At 35.3% G+C, this 16,886-nt stretch overlaps 1 protein-coding gene across 1 annotated transcript in view; it reads right to left on the bottom strand.

The window, feature by feature from the left end:
- TMEM67 (transmembrane protein 67) overlaps positions 1 to 16,662 on the bottom strand; it is a 53,135-nt gene extending 36,473 nt beyond the window's left edge. Inside the window, exons 1-6 of the mRNA XM_045861176.1 lie at positions 16,441 to 16,662; positions 14,875 to 14,963; positions 12,983 to 13,076; positions 9,198 to 9,297; positions 7,490 to 7,559; positions 7,325 to 7,399 (exon numbers count right to left, since the gene is read on the bottom strand). Coding sequence (XP_045717132.1) covers positions 7,325 to 7,399; positions 7,490 to 7,559; positions 9,198 to 9,297; positions 12,983 to 13,076; positions 14,875 to 14,963; positions 16,441 to 16,633 — 621 coding nt within the window. The 5' untranslated portion in view covers positions 16,634 to 16,662. The remainder of the gene's footprint in view (positions 1 to 7,324; positions 7,400 to 7,489; positions 7,560 to 9,197; positions 9,298 to 12,982; positions 13,077 to 14,874; positions 14,964 to 16,440) is intronic.
- Between the last annotated feature and the right edge of the window lie 224 nt (positions 16,663 to 16,886).

Genomic DNA, 16,886 nt, shown 5'->3' with positions numbered 1-16,886 from the left:
CATGGATATGCCAACAGCAATCAAGGTACAACAGGAAGGTGTACACAGTCCATATGGTGAACACAACTCTAGTCCCCAGCTTGGGAGATAGGTGAGGCCGTGCCACTGGATCCTACACGACACCTACTACATTAGGCCAGGCTACCAAAACAGGGAGATGTAGCAGCTCTACCCAACAAATAGAAATAAACACAGGTAGGCTGCCAAAATGAGGAGACAAAGAAACATAGCCCAGATGAAAAGAACAGATCAAAACTCCAGAAAAAGAGATACACAAAATGGAGATAAGGAATCTATTAGATGCAGCGTTCAAAACACTGGTTACAAGAATGCTCACTGAATAAGTGACAACCTCAATAACAACAACAACAAAAAAATCCAGTCAGAAATGAGGGATACACTAATTGAAATAAAGAACTATTTACAGGGAATCAACAGTAGAGTGGATGAAGCTGAGAATCAAATGAGACATTTGGAATATAAGGAAGCAAAAAACACCCAATCAGAACAGCAAAAAGAAAAAAGAATCCCCACAAATGAGGACAATGTAAGGAGCCTCTGGACAACTTCAAGCAAGCATACCAATATTTGCATCATGGTAGTGCCAGAAGGAGAAGAGAGAGAGCAAGAAATTGAAAACCTATTTGAAAAACTAATGACACAGATCTTCCCTAACTTGGTGAAGGAAATAGACATACAAGTCCGAAAAGCACAGAGAGTACCAAACAAGATGAACCCAAAGAGGCCCATACCATGACACATCATAATTAAAATGCCTAATGTTAAAGAGAGAATCTTAAAAGCAGCAAGAGAAAAGTAGTTAGTTACCTACAGGAGAGCTTTCATAAGATTGTCAGCTGATTTCTCAAAAGAAACTGCAGGCTAAAAGGGATTGGCAAGAAGTATTCAAAGTGATAAAAAGCAGAAACCTATAACCAAGATTATTCTACCCAGCAAGGTTATCATTTAGAATCAAAGGGGATAAAGAGCTTCCCAGATAAGAAAAAAACTAAAGGAACTTATCACCACCAAATAAGTATTACATGAAATGTTAACGGTCTTCTTTAAGAAGAAAAAGATCAAAATATGAACACTAAAATAGAAATAAATACATATATAACAACAATTGAACCTAAGAAGCAAAATAAACAAGCAGAACAGAAGTAGAATCATACATACAGAGAACATTTTTATGGATACCACATAGAAGGGGGGTCAGGAGGATGGGTGAAAAAGGTGAAGGTATTAATAAGTACAAATTTATAGTTATAGAATAGTCACAGGGACGTAAAGTATAGCATAGGGAATATATTGTAGTAGTCAAAGAACATATGTCTATGATCCATGGACATGGACACTAGTGTGGGGATTGCCTGGGGGAGTGGAAGAAGGCTTGGTGGGGGGTGGGGCAAAAGAGAAAATCTGGACAACTGTAATAGCATAAATAATAAAATATAATTTAAAAATGAAGAAACAGATTTTAATGGGAATATAAGAATTAATTCTAATCAATGTCAGTTTTTACAGATAGGACTGCATTACAAAATCATGTCACTCAGGCAAAAGATATAGGGGAAAAAATGTGTCTATAGTCCAAAAAAATTATTATGCCCATTCCAATAAAACAGAAACAAAGTGTCAAAAAATAAAAGAAAAACTAGATCTTTACTTAGTATTGAATAGTTAACAATCACTAATTTAGGATTATTATACTGTATTAAATTTGAATGTAATAAAAAAGAAATATTGGTGAATGATTTCTAAGCAACTGGAGGCTGGGATATGTTGAGTAACAGTTAAAATCTCTGATGTGGTGATTCTCAAACAATGATGGGCAACAGAATCACCTGTGGAATTTCCTAAAAGCAGAAAATGCCTGGCTTCATTCCAAACAAAATGAATCAGAATGTCTAGGATGAGACCAAAGCGTACATGTGCTCTGAAAGCTACAGATACACGCCTCTGGCTAAGAACTGCTTTGAAGTTTATCTGTGCATATTGCTAAAAAATAAGATACTAAGAAGCACAGTTCAAAGTAAATTCTCTGGACATGGACAGAGGAGATAAAACTAAGTTAGTGGAACATTGCACCAGAGCTATCAAAGGAATCTAAAACAAAACTGCATCTCTACTTTTATCTCTTCAATAAGCAAAAGTTCTCATGTGTAAGGAAAAAAAACATATGCATGAAAGGTTGAACAATGCACCAAAAAACTAGTAAAAATGGAAAGCAATTACAACAATACTGGGAAACACATGTAAAATCAAAGCCATAGATAATGCCAGCAATAGTATTAAAGTTGTACAATCCTTTCATAAAATAATACCTGTTCATTTTAACCCAGGAATTTAGAAACACTTAGGAAGTTTATTTTAAGGTAGTGTCTCCAAAAGAAAAAACAAAACTATGTGCATAAAATGGTTGACAGCAGTATTATTAAAAACAGAAAACTTAAATATTCAATGAAGGTACAATTTAAAATAAAAGCATTATGTGACTATTCACAATTATTGTTATATTGGTTGAGCCTGGAACATAAAATAGAGAAACCAAGGTAGTGTCTAAAGACTTATGGAGACATGTCAAAATAACACAGGGGCTATCTCAAAGGAAAGTACAACCTTGGGACAATTTGAGCTTTGAAAAGAGGAATAACAATAACATTATAACACACTGAATAAACAAAGATTCTATGAATTTACAGTAGAGCTAAAAAAAAGGCACAGAAAGAAAGAAATTTTTACTGAAGACTCTAACTAATAAATATAAGAGAGTAATAGAATTGTAAATTCATCTTGAAATAACCAATCTACTAAAACTGATGTTTACATAGTCTCAGAGTAAGGTCTGAGACTACCTTATTAATCAGAGTACCTTCACAATGGAAAGAAGTGGCAGATACCACCATAGTCAGGCAATCAAGTTTAGCACCACCAGTGATTGGACAATCTGACATTATGTGCTCCTTGTTTTGATGCAATGGGCTGTACATAACATTTATATTCTTGCTTGAAAATACTTCACTGAATCTAATCATGAGAAAACAATGAGAAAAATTCAGACTGGGGACAGTAAAAGCTGGCCTTGGCTATGTAAGAATCAATTCTATTAAAGCAGAAAAGAAAAGTAAAAACAAAACAAAACAAAAAATCCCTCCAGCAAAACAGAGCAGGAGTCTCTGTTCTAAATTAAAGAAAACTAAACAGACTAATTGCAATGAAGACTTGACTTGGGTTGGCGAACATACAACACAGTGTGCAGATGAGACGATGTGTTGTGGAATTGTGCACCTGAACCCTGTATAACTTTGTTAACCAGTGTCACTCCAATAAATTCAATAAAAAAAGAAAAAAATATTTTAAATTACCCTGGCTGGAGTAGCTCAGTGGATTGAGCGCGGGCTGCAAACCAAAGTGTCGCAGGTTTGATTCTCAGTCAGGGTACATGCCTGGGTTGCAGGCCATGACTCCCAGCAACCATACATTGATGTTTCTCTCTCTCTCTCTCTCTCCCCCCGCCTTCCCCCTCTAAAAATAAATAAATAAAATTAAAAAAAATTTAAATTAAAAAAAGATAAAAAGACTAACTGCAATTTGAAATCCTTGATTGGATCCTATACAACACCCCACCCCCCAAAATAGGGTGGAGGGTAAAAGACATTGAAACAAGTATATAAGGTAATTCTATTATATTAATTAAAAAAAATTTTTTTAAAGATTTTATTCATCCATTTTTAGGGAGGTAAGGTGGGAGAGAGAAAGAGAGAGAGAAACATCAATGTACGGTTGCTGGGGGTTATGGCCTGCAACCCAGGAATGTACCCTGGCTGGGAATCGAACCTGGGACACTTTAGATCCCAGCCCGCGCTCAATCCACTGAGCTACGCCAGCCAGGGCAATTTAAAATTTTTTAGGTGTGATGCCAAAAAAATGCCCTTTTTCCTATGAGCTAAATAATAAAGTATTTAAAAGGAAAATGTCACATGTCTACAACTTATTTTTTAAGTGTCTCAGAAAAAAAATGTGTATATATATGCATTTACATACATAGAAAGATAAAGCAAATTGGCAAAACATTAACAATTGGTTAACCTATGTAAAAGATATACGTGTAGTTATCTTGTTTTATCAGCTTTTCTGCAATTTAAAAATTTTTCAAAATAAAAGTTGGAAAAGAGAAAAAAGCAAGACACAGTATCACCATTACTACCTTCAGGAGATGTGAATGGGAAGAGACTGACCTATATATATGCAAATATACGGAAATTATTTACTGAAAGGCAGGGATATCCCTAGAGGTGGACTGGAAGCCTTGCTTATAAAATTATACAAAACTAATTACATTTCAATTCTGTATTAATCAAGAAAGCATCTGACCTGTAATATTCTAAGTACATTTTTCCAATTATGAAGAGCAGATGTTATGTCCATACAAGTATTTTAGTCTAGTTAGCAACTACGGTCTCTACATAAACTAATGAACATGCATTTTGTTTATCAGTCTATCTAATGTCTGGTGAGTTTAATTACTTTGAACTGATTCCTCAGAACCTGACTGACCTACAAGTTCACTGATAGTAAAACTGAGTTCTTACACTAGCGAAGCTGAGAACTGGGCCAAGATAGTCTCCCCAGCTTAACTACATTTTCTTGACATGATTCATACATTAGCCACACAGAATCTGTTATAAATTAACATTTAATAAAATGTTATTAAAGTTAGGAACTACAAACTTGTCTTTGGAAAAGTGTCAGTGTTCAAGACTGGTATGTTTAAATAAAATACATCAGTCCTGGCTGGTGTGGCTCCGTGGACTGAGTACCAGCCTGTGAACCAAAGTGTTGCTGGTTTCATTCCCAGTCAGAGCACAGGCCTGGGTTGCAGGCCAGGCCCCCAGTAGGGGCCGCAGGAGAGGCAACCACACACTGATGCTTCTCTCATTTTCTTTCTCACTCCCTCCCCCTCTCTTTAAAAATAAATAAATAAATAAAATCTTTAAATAAATAAATAAATAACATACATTAACTGAATCAGATTAACTTTACAGTTGGAATAGCCTTTGCCTGCCCACCTTCCCTTTCTAGCGTTAGTCTGCAATGGATCTGCTGCACAGTGGTGTTGGGGAAAGGGAGGATGTGAAGGTGCAGTGGAAGAGAGTTGTTCTGTTGAGCAAATGAGTAAATCAAGGGTGAGGCCCAGATTTCTCACTACCGGAAAAGATACTGTGGAAAGTTTCACTACTGTCAAAAGGAAAGGCTAAAAAGAATTCTGAGGTGTCACTTTGGAATTGAAAGTATCAGTATGAACTCATTTATTTTAATATATATACAAAATAAGTATTGAGACAGTTATATATATATTTTCTAGCTATGTCTACTAAGAAGGCATACTAATGTAGTAATCTTGGTTTCTGAATATTATCCTTAAAAGCCCCTTAGAGAGATGATTGATTCCAGGGCTGAGGCAGAAAAAGTCTAAGATAAGCCTGGAAATCTTGCTGTGCCAGAAAGTAAGGAAACAATTAAAGAACAATGGGGACATGTCAATAAAGACAGGGGAGCCAACATGACAGATGGGGCTTCTACTGGACTAATGTTGGACAGTTTGAGCATTAAAACAAATACATGTATTGGATTGAAACCAACTGAATAAAATAGGAACCCATGAATCCATACTGCCACTAATATACAAATAAATGTATAGAAAAGATAAGGAAAAATTCTTCCTTGTAGTGGAATGTTAATTAACAAATATGGAAACATAATGAAAAGATATGGCAACTACCACAGTAGTGGTTGATAGACAAGTGTCATCAGTGGATATTAAAGCTACTAAGTTAGTGGTCGTGAAAAAGAGGAAACATAATTTTGGAAATTCCCCTAAAAATAGTAATCAATTGCAAAGGGAAAATGGTAATGGTAAAGCAGACATGGTGACTTTATGGCAGGTGATCAAGGTTAACATCACCAGGGGTGGGACAGATGGACATCCCCATGCCCCATAATGTGATGCAATGCACCGAGAATAGCACTCCATCTTTTTTGTGGTTTCCTGCCAAGCTTGTTCTAATTGTGAAGAAAGATTAGATACAACCAGTTGAGGATCATCCAGTGGATTGTAAAGCCTATAATCTTCAAAACTATCGAGTTCAGAGAGGAAAGACTGAGGACCTCTTCCAGAATGGAGGAGATTGAAAAGGACATGACCTAAATGGCTAGTGACCTGAGGCCAAGTAAGAGAGAGAGACACTGGTGAGGCTTTTAGCAAAATTATTTCAACTTAGTTTGAAAAAGAAAAAGCAAAAATTAAAGACCTACACGTGTGATAATGGGATACATATGTTCACTATAATCGAAATCTAAAGAAGAATGCCCCCAAAGACATGTATCTTGTTACAAATGATCCAAATTTTATGATCTCAAGCTCCCTATGCATACCCATATGTTAGCATTTATTCTGTTGTTTTGCAATTACTTCATACTTGACTGTCACCCAACAAAATTATATTGGAGGAGAGAAATTTTTGCTTTGTTCATCAAGATCCCAGTTTCCACCATCATTATGGCTATCCTCACAGCCCTCCTAACTGCTCCCACCTACTATTCAATGATGCTTTTACCAACCAGATCCCAGCCCATCCGTCCCAAGCTCTGCTGGCATACTGGGTATCTTCAATGCTCATCAGCTAACTCCTAGTCAGTCATCTAACACTTAGTCAGTCACCCAACGCCATTCTCTTGTGTATGTGACCTCTTCAGTGCCAAACCATCCACCTACTTCCCATTTTACATCCCAGATGTTGTCATCGCCAGGATCTGTCACAAAAGCTCTAACTCTTTGCCAACATGCTCTCATCTATAAATAAGGAAACTGGCTGGATATAAATAATCCTCATTTCCCTGGTGACTACCATGCACAGGAACCATGAGGTAGGAATTATTATTATGTCCAATTTACAGACAATTAAACTGAAGTTTAAAAATGTGAACCAAGTCCAAAGATACAAAACAGATGACTGGTAAATCCAGGGCTGAAACCCAGTCTCTGGTGCTCCTAACTACATTATATTGCATTCTTTATAGGATCTATAATGGACCTGCCCAGTCTTAACATTCTGAGATCCACTGAAAAAGGAACAAGCTAGGGTAGAGAAGACAGTAACTGAACTTATAAATTATGATGCCAAGCTTGTAGTCTTAGACTGATAATTCCTGTTTTCAAGTGATTTACACATTAAGTGTTCCTCATTTTAGTCCCAAATTAATTACCAAAGAAATGCAGACATATTCTTAACAATGAAACAAAAAATGTAAACATACTCACAAGCTCTCCATAACGTGCAGCTGAAATTACACGTGGAGGAAAATTCCCCGTGCTGCTGAAACATAAGCCCCCTGTCTAAAATGAATGAATGAATAAAACAGTTTAGGGAATGGTACAGGTAATTAAATTTAAAAATATATACTTTATCAATTTGATTAGCCTTACTAAAATGTTAGGTTCTGAACATGCACAGGACCTGCTGGTATTAATGAATGTTGGCTCACATCGGACACACCTGTCAATATAACAAAAAACATTTTTTAAATGCTAATGAATTATATTAAACTTAAGTTTAATTAAGAATTTGTCTTCGTAAACACTAGATTAAACTCATTCAGCTAAGCAATTACTTGTAATAAGTAAACAAATTAAAAATACAAACACTGATTTGAATAATTTTATCCCTCTCTTAGTATTACAAGGCAAGGTATAAATAAATAAAATTAACCAATAATAGGAGAGTATTCTTGCCTGGGCAGTGTAGCTCAGTGGGTTGGAGCATCGTCCTATGCATCAAAAGGTTGTGGATTCCATTCCCGATCAGGGCACATGCCTAGGTTGTGGGTTTGGTCTCCAGTTGGGGCACATGAGGGAGGCAACCAATCGATGATTCTCTCACATCAGTGTTTCTCTCTCTCTAACCCCCTTTCTCTCCTCCTCAAGAATCTCTCTCTCTATATATAATTTTTTACTTTAAATAGGAGAGTATTCTTTTGAAACCACATGTATTGTAAAGAATAAATACTGAATAGCAAAGATGGTTATGTCACTCAATTAACAAAAGAGCCCAACAAACTCATATAAATGAAACCAAATCCATTTTTATAAGTACTTATATCAACATACTTTTATTTTGTCTGCTGAAAAGAAATGTGTATCTACTCCTTACCACACCTCAAGTCTATTCATGATCTTTGTTAATTTTAGAAAAAAATATTTTTCATTAATGAATGATATAAAAGGACGCAGGGCTTTGGACAAGTGAGGACACTGATGGTTTTAGGTGGGTGAATACTAGCAAGATAGAGCAGGTAGGAGACGGGGCCAGGACATGGCACAGAACTCTGACCAGGCTTAGATAAGTACTGGAGGGGAAAAATTGAGGATCAGCCCAATAGTTCATATTTATGTGCTATAATGCAGGTCAGCCTGAAAGAAAAGATGATCTAACACTAATTATCCCCAGAAAAAGCTGCCCAAGTATTTTCTATGTTAAACTTGAGAACTGAAGAGAAAATTGTGCTTAAAGGGAGGTTATCATGTGGCCTCTAAAACTGAAGTTGAAATAGGAATACTGTGTTTGAATTAGAGAGAAGGAGTAGTATGTGCACTTGTGTGTTTGGTGTGTACATGCACATGCACAAAGGGAAAGTGAAAGAGAACAGGGCTATAATAGGGTGCCTGAATTTATTTATCATATTAATATATTTTCTTAGGTAACATAACATATAAAGCACAATATCTGATATATAGTAACTGTGCTGAAAATAGAAGTTACTATTATGTACTATATATTACAGAGTGTGTACAAATTACATAATAACAAAAATAGCTGAACACTTACTCTGTAGCACTATGCTGAGAACTTAATATATTTATTTCTAAGCTGTGATAACAGCCTATAAACTAGGTGGTATGTCCCCACTCTAGAGATAAGAAGACTAACTTATTGAGCTATCCAAGGTCAAACAACTGATAAGAGACAGAACACTATTCTGGGCCTCAGCTTCTTTAGCTACTAATGCCTACCTCTATCCTTCCTTGGGTTACTGTGAGAAGCAGCTGATATGATTAGAAAGTAATTAAAAAAGGTACACATTCTGCATATATATAAAATGATATTAATTAAGTCAGCACACAGCACACTGCTTACCTGTTTCCTAAAGCATTTGCTACTGTAAAAGAGTTTTCATTTTCATCACAGAGCTGACAAGTTGCTTGAGACAACAATGCTCCATTTATGTCTCTTTCCACTAAACAATTTAAAAACAAAATTAAGATATAACTCATTGTCAACATAAAAGCCTGGGTACACTTAGTAAAACCCACTTGTAATTCTAATAATTCTCAAAACACCTGCTTTTCATTAAATGCATGTTAAGCACCTCAATAATAGAGAAAAATGAAACCTTCCCCATTCACATAAAAATAATACAGAAACTAATTTTCCAAATCCTCATAATAATAAATTAATATTTTTTCTTCAAAAATTTCCAGTGCCCTGGCTGGTGTGGCTCAGTGGGTCAGGTGTTGTCACACAGGCCAAAAGGTCACCTGTTTGATTCCCAGTCAGAGCACATGCCTGGGTTGCAGGCCAGGTCCCCAGTTTGGGGCATGTGATCAATGTTTCTCTCGAACATCGATATTTCTTTCCTGTCCTTCCTCTTTCCCTTCCTCGCTCTCTGAAAATAAATAAATAAATCTTTAAAAAATTTTTCCTGTTACACTGGTTATGGGGGAACAAGCATTTTCACAGACTGTTGCTACATTTCTGTAACTTAGCTTTTGACAGTATCTGCTAAAATTTTATATTCACCTACCCTACAACACTAAAAGTTCATTTTTAGATACCTAACCTACAGAAATATAAGTACATGTGAATAAGGATATTCATCAAAGCATTATTTGTTAAAAAATAACCTAAATATTTAAAATAGCAAAATAGATCATACTGTTAAGTGAAAAAAGTATACTGTAAAACAATATTTTTGGTATATGAAATACTTTTATAAAAAGACCGCATATTTCCTGTGACTGCAATGTACATGTGTATGTTAAAAAGAGAAAAAGTAGATTCTAAAAAGACACACACATGCAAAATGATAACAGTTACTTTGGGGCCGAAGGAGTAATAGAGAAACAGCATTGCGAAAAATGGTCAAAGACCGTTAGTCCCAATCATAATGTTATCCATAATCTTTTAAGGTTTTGTAAGGTGGTAAAAACAAATTTAACAAAAGTAAAGATGAACAACTTATTCCTCCTACAGTTATCCTGTCTCAGTAAGTGGCAACTCCACTTGAGCATTTCCTCAGTACATCTGGAGTCTCCTTTTTTCATGTTCCACATTAAAAAAAAAATAGAAAATAAAGATTCGAATCCTGTCAGCTCTCTCTTCAAAGTATATCCAGAAGCTGAATTATTCTCTCTACTTCCATAACTATTACCTTGGCTCAATGCCATCATCCATAACCTGGACCTTTGTGACAGATTCCTAACTAGCTCCCTGGTTCTATTCTCCAGGAAGAAGCTAGATTAAAAACTAAGTGTGATCATTTCACTGCTCCGAGAACCTCCCAGTGGTCTGGGACCCCATCTCACACCAGTCCATTTCCAAGGTCACTGTACAGTGTAAAAGGCCTTACACGATCTGCAAACCATCAATCCACTTTTCAGACTCACCCACTTCTGCCTTCCTCCTCCTTTGCAACAGCCACGTTAGTATATTACTGACCCTTGGTTACACCAAGTGTGCACCTGTCTTAGGACCTCCGCACTTGTTGTTCCCTCCGCCTAGAATGCCCAGTCATCAACACGGCTCTGTTTCTCACTTCCTTCAAGTCTTTGCTTAGATGTTGTCACCTTTCTAGCCAGGTCTTCCAAGACCATCCATGTTAATAGCACCCTGCTGCCTCTCCCTTTGCTCTGTCTTATTTGTCCTCATAGGACTTATTACCACCTGACAGATATACCTATTCATTTGTTTACTCTCTTTCTCTTGCCATTGGAATGTAAGTTTGACTCACTATTGTATCCTATTTGTTGCTCAATAAATATTTTTTTAATTAGAAAGATTTAAAATTGGGAGGTTTCACTTAAAAACTTTGTATTTCTGGCTTCTCTTAAAAAATAGGCAAGTATGTTTTCATGGGTTCCATGTATGTACATGATGACAATCTGCTAGAGCTGAACTGGGGCTTGCCAGCGCCCTTTAGCTTAAAGGCCCTTCAGTTAAGTGAATATTTAATACATGTATGTATACAAGTTTTAGGGGTACAGCATGGTGGTTAGACAATCATGTACTCACCAAGTGCTCCTCCTGATATTTTCAGTACCTAACTGGCAGCATAAATAATTCTTACACTATTATTGACTATATATCCTATACTGTACTTTACATCCCCATGACTATTTTGTAACTATCAATCTGTACTTCTCTATCCCTCTACCTTTTTCATCCAGTCCCTTAAAATTTTAATTAATATTATTCTCTGAGTAAGGCTGAGCAATTTATACATGTTTAAATGCTTTTTCTCTGCAAACTTTATTCCTGATTTTTGGCCATTAAAAAAAATTCAGTTATTCATCTTGCTCTTATTTGTAGAAGTTTCATGTATATTACAGAACTTAGCTCTCTGTCTGTTGTATAGATTGTAATTTTTTCTCTAGTCTGCTGTTTACTTTCTGGTATTGTTTACGATTAAAAAATTTTTTTTATATATAATCAAATTTACCAAATTTTCTTCCATAGCTTGAGATTTTTGCCCTATATTTTCCTATTCAACACTAAGACATAAAATGTTTCCTATTATTTTTACAAACTTTTGTAGATTCATATTTAATATTAAAATATTTGATTGACCTAAAATTTATTTTTAAAGAATAAGGTAGAAACCCAACTTAGTGTTTCCCCAAATACCACTTATTAATCAGTCTTTTCTCCACTGATATGAAATGCCACTTTTATCACATATGATATGTTCCATCAACCAATCTGTTATACTCATATGCTAGCCACAGATGTTATTATATCAGCTATAAAATGTGTATAATATCTGATGGGGTTGTTTCCTCCTTTTTCATAATTTTCTTGGCTTTCACATATTTTTCTACAGATAAACTTTAGAATTAGTTTTTGTAGTCCCTAAAAAAGAGAAGCAAAACCCTAGTAACATTTATTAAGGCTCCTTTAAATAGATTTGGTATTGGGAGAGGTGACATTTTACAATATTTCATCTTCACAACCAAAAACAAGATGTATACTGCATTTATTAAAGCCTACCTCTGTGTCCCTCAAAAGCATTCAAAGATTTCTTCAATTAATTTCTTTTGTACATTTATGCCTCAGTAGTTTTGCTGTTGTTGCTACTGTAGATAAGCTCTTTTCTTCCTTCACAGTTTCTAAAGGATTACTATTTGAAAAAGAAGCCTACTGATTTTAGAATGTAATTTTGTTCTCAGGAACCTTTACTTGTTTATAATGATTTTTAGTGATTCCATTGGGTTTTCTAAACATATAATCAAGTCATCAAAAATTAATAATATTTATCCTCTCTCTTTTAATTACTCTATGACCTATTTCTTTCACTGACCTATATATATCATATACATCTCCATCTGGGTCCTGACATTTAGAGGAATGCTTATATTTTTTCCTTATTAGGCATCATGTTGGCTTCTGAGTTGAAACATGTATTTTATCATATTATACTAAAGAAGTATCCATCTAGTACTACATTATTAAGAATAAAGAATTTAAAAAAATTAGGTAGAGCTTTTTTATCTTTTTAATGCCTGTTGCTGTCTCAAACATCATCAAATTTTGAATGACAGTAATAAAAATATTGTTAAGAAATCACCATACTATTTTAATTAATGTCCTTATCAAAAACAAATACAAAAAAAGATGTGTTACTATTTCATAAGAAATCTACTTACCTAAAATATGACCAGTAGGACAGTGGCATTTTCCTTCTGCAGTTAAACCACTAGGGCAAGAAATGCAGTTCCAGCCATCTTTGGTAACACCTTTCTGAATTAAAAAAAAACCCATTTTGTTCTTCTTAATCAAACTTTTCCTCCTTAACTGATCATGTAAGTCCAAAAGCCACAATAGTGTATAATTTACAATTTATATTCAAATACATAATGTGCATATAGGCCCCTTAAAAATTCCCTGGGTAGCCAATTTGAGCTTATATTCCAAAATTAAGATACACATTTATAATTATAATTGACTCTGGGCAATAGTTCTTCATGATTTTCAGTTCAAATGAGTCCTTACTTTCATAATTAATACTGTCATTCAATTTTTTTCATTTACAAAGATAAAACAACAAAATGCAACAGGATTTAATAAATAGCTTACTTGCCTTAAAATAATCATTATAACTTTTAAAAATCCAAATGCATTAGCTTTTTAAAATCAAGTTATGATTCCAAATAGGCAAATGTTATATATAACTAATATGCAAAGTTGTTAAAATTAAATTATGAGGGTATTTCCTTCTATCCCTAATATTAATAGTTTTTGCTAGTAAAGGTTTTTGATAAAGTATGACATTATTCAAAATTGGGCTTATTATATGACTTAGGAAAAACCTGGGACAACAATACAGTAATTATATTACAAACATGAATATAGCCAAAATTAATAGAGAACAATGGCAATTAAAAAATGCCACAAATTATTTTAAATTTTGGTTGAAAAACTGGATATATTAATAAATGTTCCTATCCTTGGCAGCACATATATAAGACCATTTAAAAGTTATGATTTCTGCCCTGGCTGGTGTGGCTGAGTGGATTGAGCTCTGGCCTGTGAACCGAAGGGTCGCCAGTTCACTTCCCAATCAGGGCACATGCCTGGATTGCAGACCAGGTCCCTGGTGGTGGGGGCACGCAAGAGGCAACCACACATTGATGTTTCTCTCCCTTCTTTACCCTCTCTCTAAAAGTAAATTAAAAATCTTGAAAAAAAATAAAAATTATGATTTTAGTAATATTACTAAAAAACCAATCAGCTTTGGCATCATTTCTTATTAGTGGTTATTTATCATAGGGTCAATACTTCCAAAAATGTGAAATAACTATCAAAATGATCATCAAATCTATAAGTACTAGACATAAAGTAGGACAACTGGTAACTTTATATTAAATTCCCAAATTGAATGTTTTTAAAATACATATAATGAGAAGACATTACTATAAAAGTCAGAATAGACACATAGAGACTCCTAATTATCCAAAATGATTGAAAATATATCTGTTAATTAAAAATCATTATATATAACAACTATTAACTTCCTAATTTCCAAAAATTATGATGTAATGAAATGACTAACAGAACTGCAACAGATATTATTTAACCTATTTAATAATGCAATTGGCATTTCATAAACTTATCACCTTGATATCATTATAAACATGAGTTATTATATAAAACATTGACACATAGGTCTAAGACACTGAACTCAATCTGTACCAAAGGATACACATACTCCAAATTGCTCTATATATGTATCATTCATCTATTTTTCTTTATACCTGAATTACTCTATGAGGAAAGGTAAAACACAAATTTTCATAGCTTTGTGGGTTTTTTAAATTTCAGATTTAAAAAACAATAAAGCAATAAATTCATTTTTTCCAAGTTGGCATAAAATTTCACCAATCTTCCAAAATGTACTCTAGTAAAAACAAATTGAACTTTATATAACTTTAAAGCTTGTGAGAGAAAATATTAGTGTACACATCAAATGGTACATTAAAGAATACATTTAATTTACTAATTTTTACAGTAAAATTATTTAAAGCTAAATACTCCATACCATGTCTTCTGGGCACTTTTTACAAATAATATCAGCTCCTCCATTATTAGAGATCATTTGAAATCCTGGTAGACACACACATGAAGTTCCTAAAAAGAAGAGGACCAATTCTGACCTTGGTAAATAATAATAAAACTCTAAGACAGGGAAACTTACAATAATTCTTAAGATCTAGGGAAGAAGTATAGCAGTTAAGAGCAAGACTCTGGAGCCAGTACTGCCTGGGTTCAAATGCTGCTTGGGTTCTGATGCTGCTTCTGTTACTTATCTATTCGACTTTGAGCAACTTACTGAACTTTTCTGTGCTCTGTCTTCCACTTCGGTAAAATGGTAAGAATAACACTTTCCTCTTATGATTAGTGTGAATATTAAATTAGTTACTATATGTAAAGGTCTTAAAATGTGTTGTTGGCACACTGTAGGTATTGTGTTTGTTACAATTTTTAGTGCAAGCATAACTAAATTATTATATTTTTGAACTACTAAACTATTAACAGATGGGGAAATTTTACATTTCTATTTCACCCAAACATACACATATATCCAATACATTTAAATTTACTTTATCAGAAAAACTTTATTAAAAAAAGTTACATTCATTCAAATAAATTACCATACTCCTGTACACAGATAGTAAACAGTGTAAAATCATCAATACTCAATTTCCTGCATAAGTACAGAGAGCATTCTGTGAAATTCTTTTTCATTCATATATTCTAACCTGAGGAGCCAGAACTGTCCTATATGACATAAATAAGGATATATCAAATTTGAAGATGGCAGAAATTTAATACCATGGGTAACCAAATCAAGATTGAAAACATCTTGGACTTTAGAATATGGAGAAAATTTTATTTTGAGCAGTTTCAGTGAACAGAACCAAGACCAAATATGATTCAAGCAAAAAAAAAAAAAAAGCAATCCCAAGAAACTTTAAGGGCAATTAGTAATATTCAATAATCAAAGGATTAAGTCCTAAAGAGATCATAATATGGTCACATCCCATTGTGGAAAAAATAGCTCGAGGCTGAGGACAAAGACACAAGTTCTTCTAATCCCCAATTTAGGTGACAAACAGGACATTACAACCTCACCTGGGCTTAAAATTCCTTATTTGTAAAAGGAGAAGCCTGGACCTGCTCAAGATTAAGGTCTTTTCCAGATCTAAATTTCTGGGACTTGAAAAGTAAAGTAAACGGTTATCAAAGTTACAAGGGCTGATTTGCATGCCCTCCCCTACCTGCCCTGTCACCTCCTCTGCATCTCAGATTCCTTCTCCATTTTTTCTGCTTCCGATAGGCAGCTTTCTAGGGGTTCCCTAAAGATCCTTAGGCTGAGAAGTGGGGGGCTGGCGCCGAGATTTATTACTGGCAACGGCTCGCGGAGTAGCGGACTCGGAGTCCCCCAACCTGCAATCCTCCAAAGAAAATCTCCAAAGCGTTGGCCGTTAACTTTCCTGAAATACTCTTTCCGCAGACCAAAAGGTGTTTCAGCGACGCCAGGGACTGCACGCAGCACCAAGGCGGGAGTGTTTATTTAGCCCGAGCCCATCCCAAACCATCTCACCCCGGGCGTCCTGCCTTTGGTTGGCTCCACATCGGGCACAGGAGAGCGAGGAGATATCGAAATACTGGGTATGGCTGCAGGTCTCTGGCTGCCGGAAAGGGAAGGAGAAGGTCTGGGCCTGTGAGACGTGAAAGAGTACCAACAGGAGGTATGCAGTCACAGCACCGACCGATAAGTTGGACGGAGCAGCCATTGCTACGCTAGCTTCACAGCCGCCGTCACCAAGGTGAAGACGCGGACTACCGCCCAGTCTCCAGGGTCCCGTCAGCCTTTGCGGCGACCCTGCAGAGCCGATTGGACAACTCCGGCCTAGGTTCCGGAACTGTCCGCACATGGTGATGCTTGGTTGCTAAGTTACCAAAGCCGCGGGAAGTTGGCTGGTCCTAACCTGGGAGCCTGACGGGCGCAACCTGCTCTTTACAATATTTCTTTCAAACTCTGGGACG

This window comes from Phyllostomus hastatus, unplaced genomic scaffold, assembly GCF_019186645.2.
Source record: "Phyllostomus hastatus isolate PE091 unplaced genomic scaffold, TTU_PhHast_1.1 phas_scaffold_21, whole genome shotgun sequence".
NCBI lineage: Eukaryota > Metazoa > Chordata > Mammalia > Chiroptera > Phyllostomidae > Phyllostomus > Phyllostomus hastatus.
Note: the sequence above shows the minus strand (reverse complement) of the source record. Positions and strands in the feature narration are given on the sequence as shown.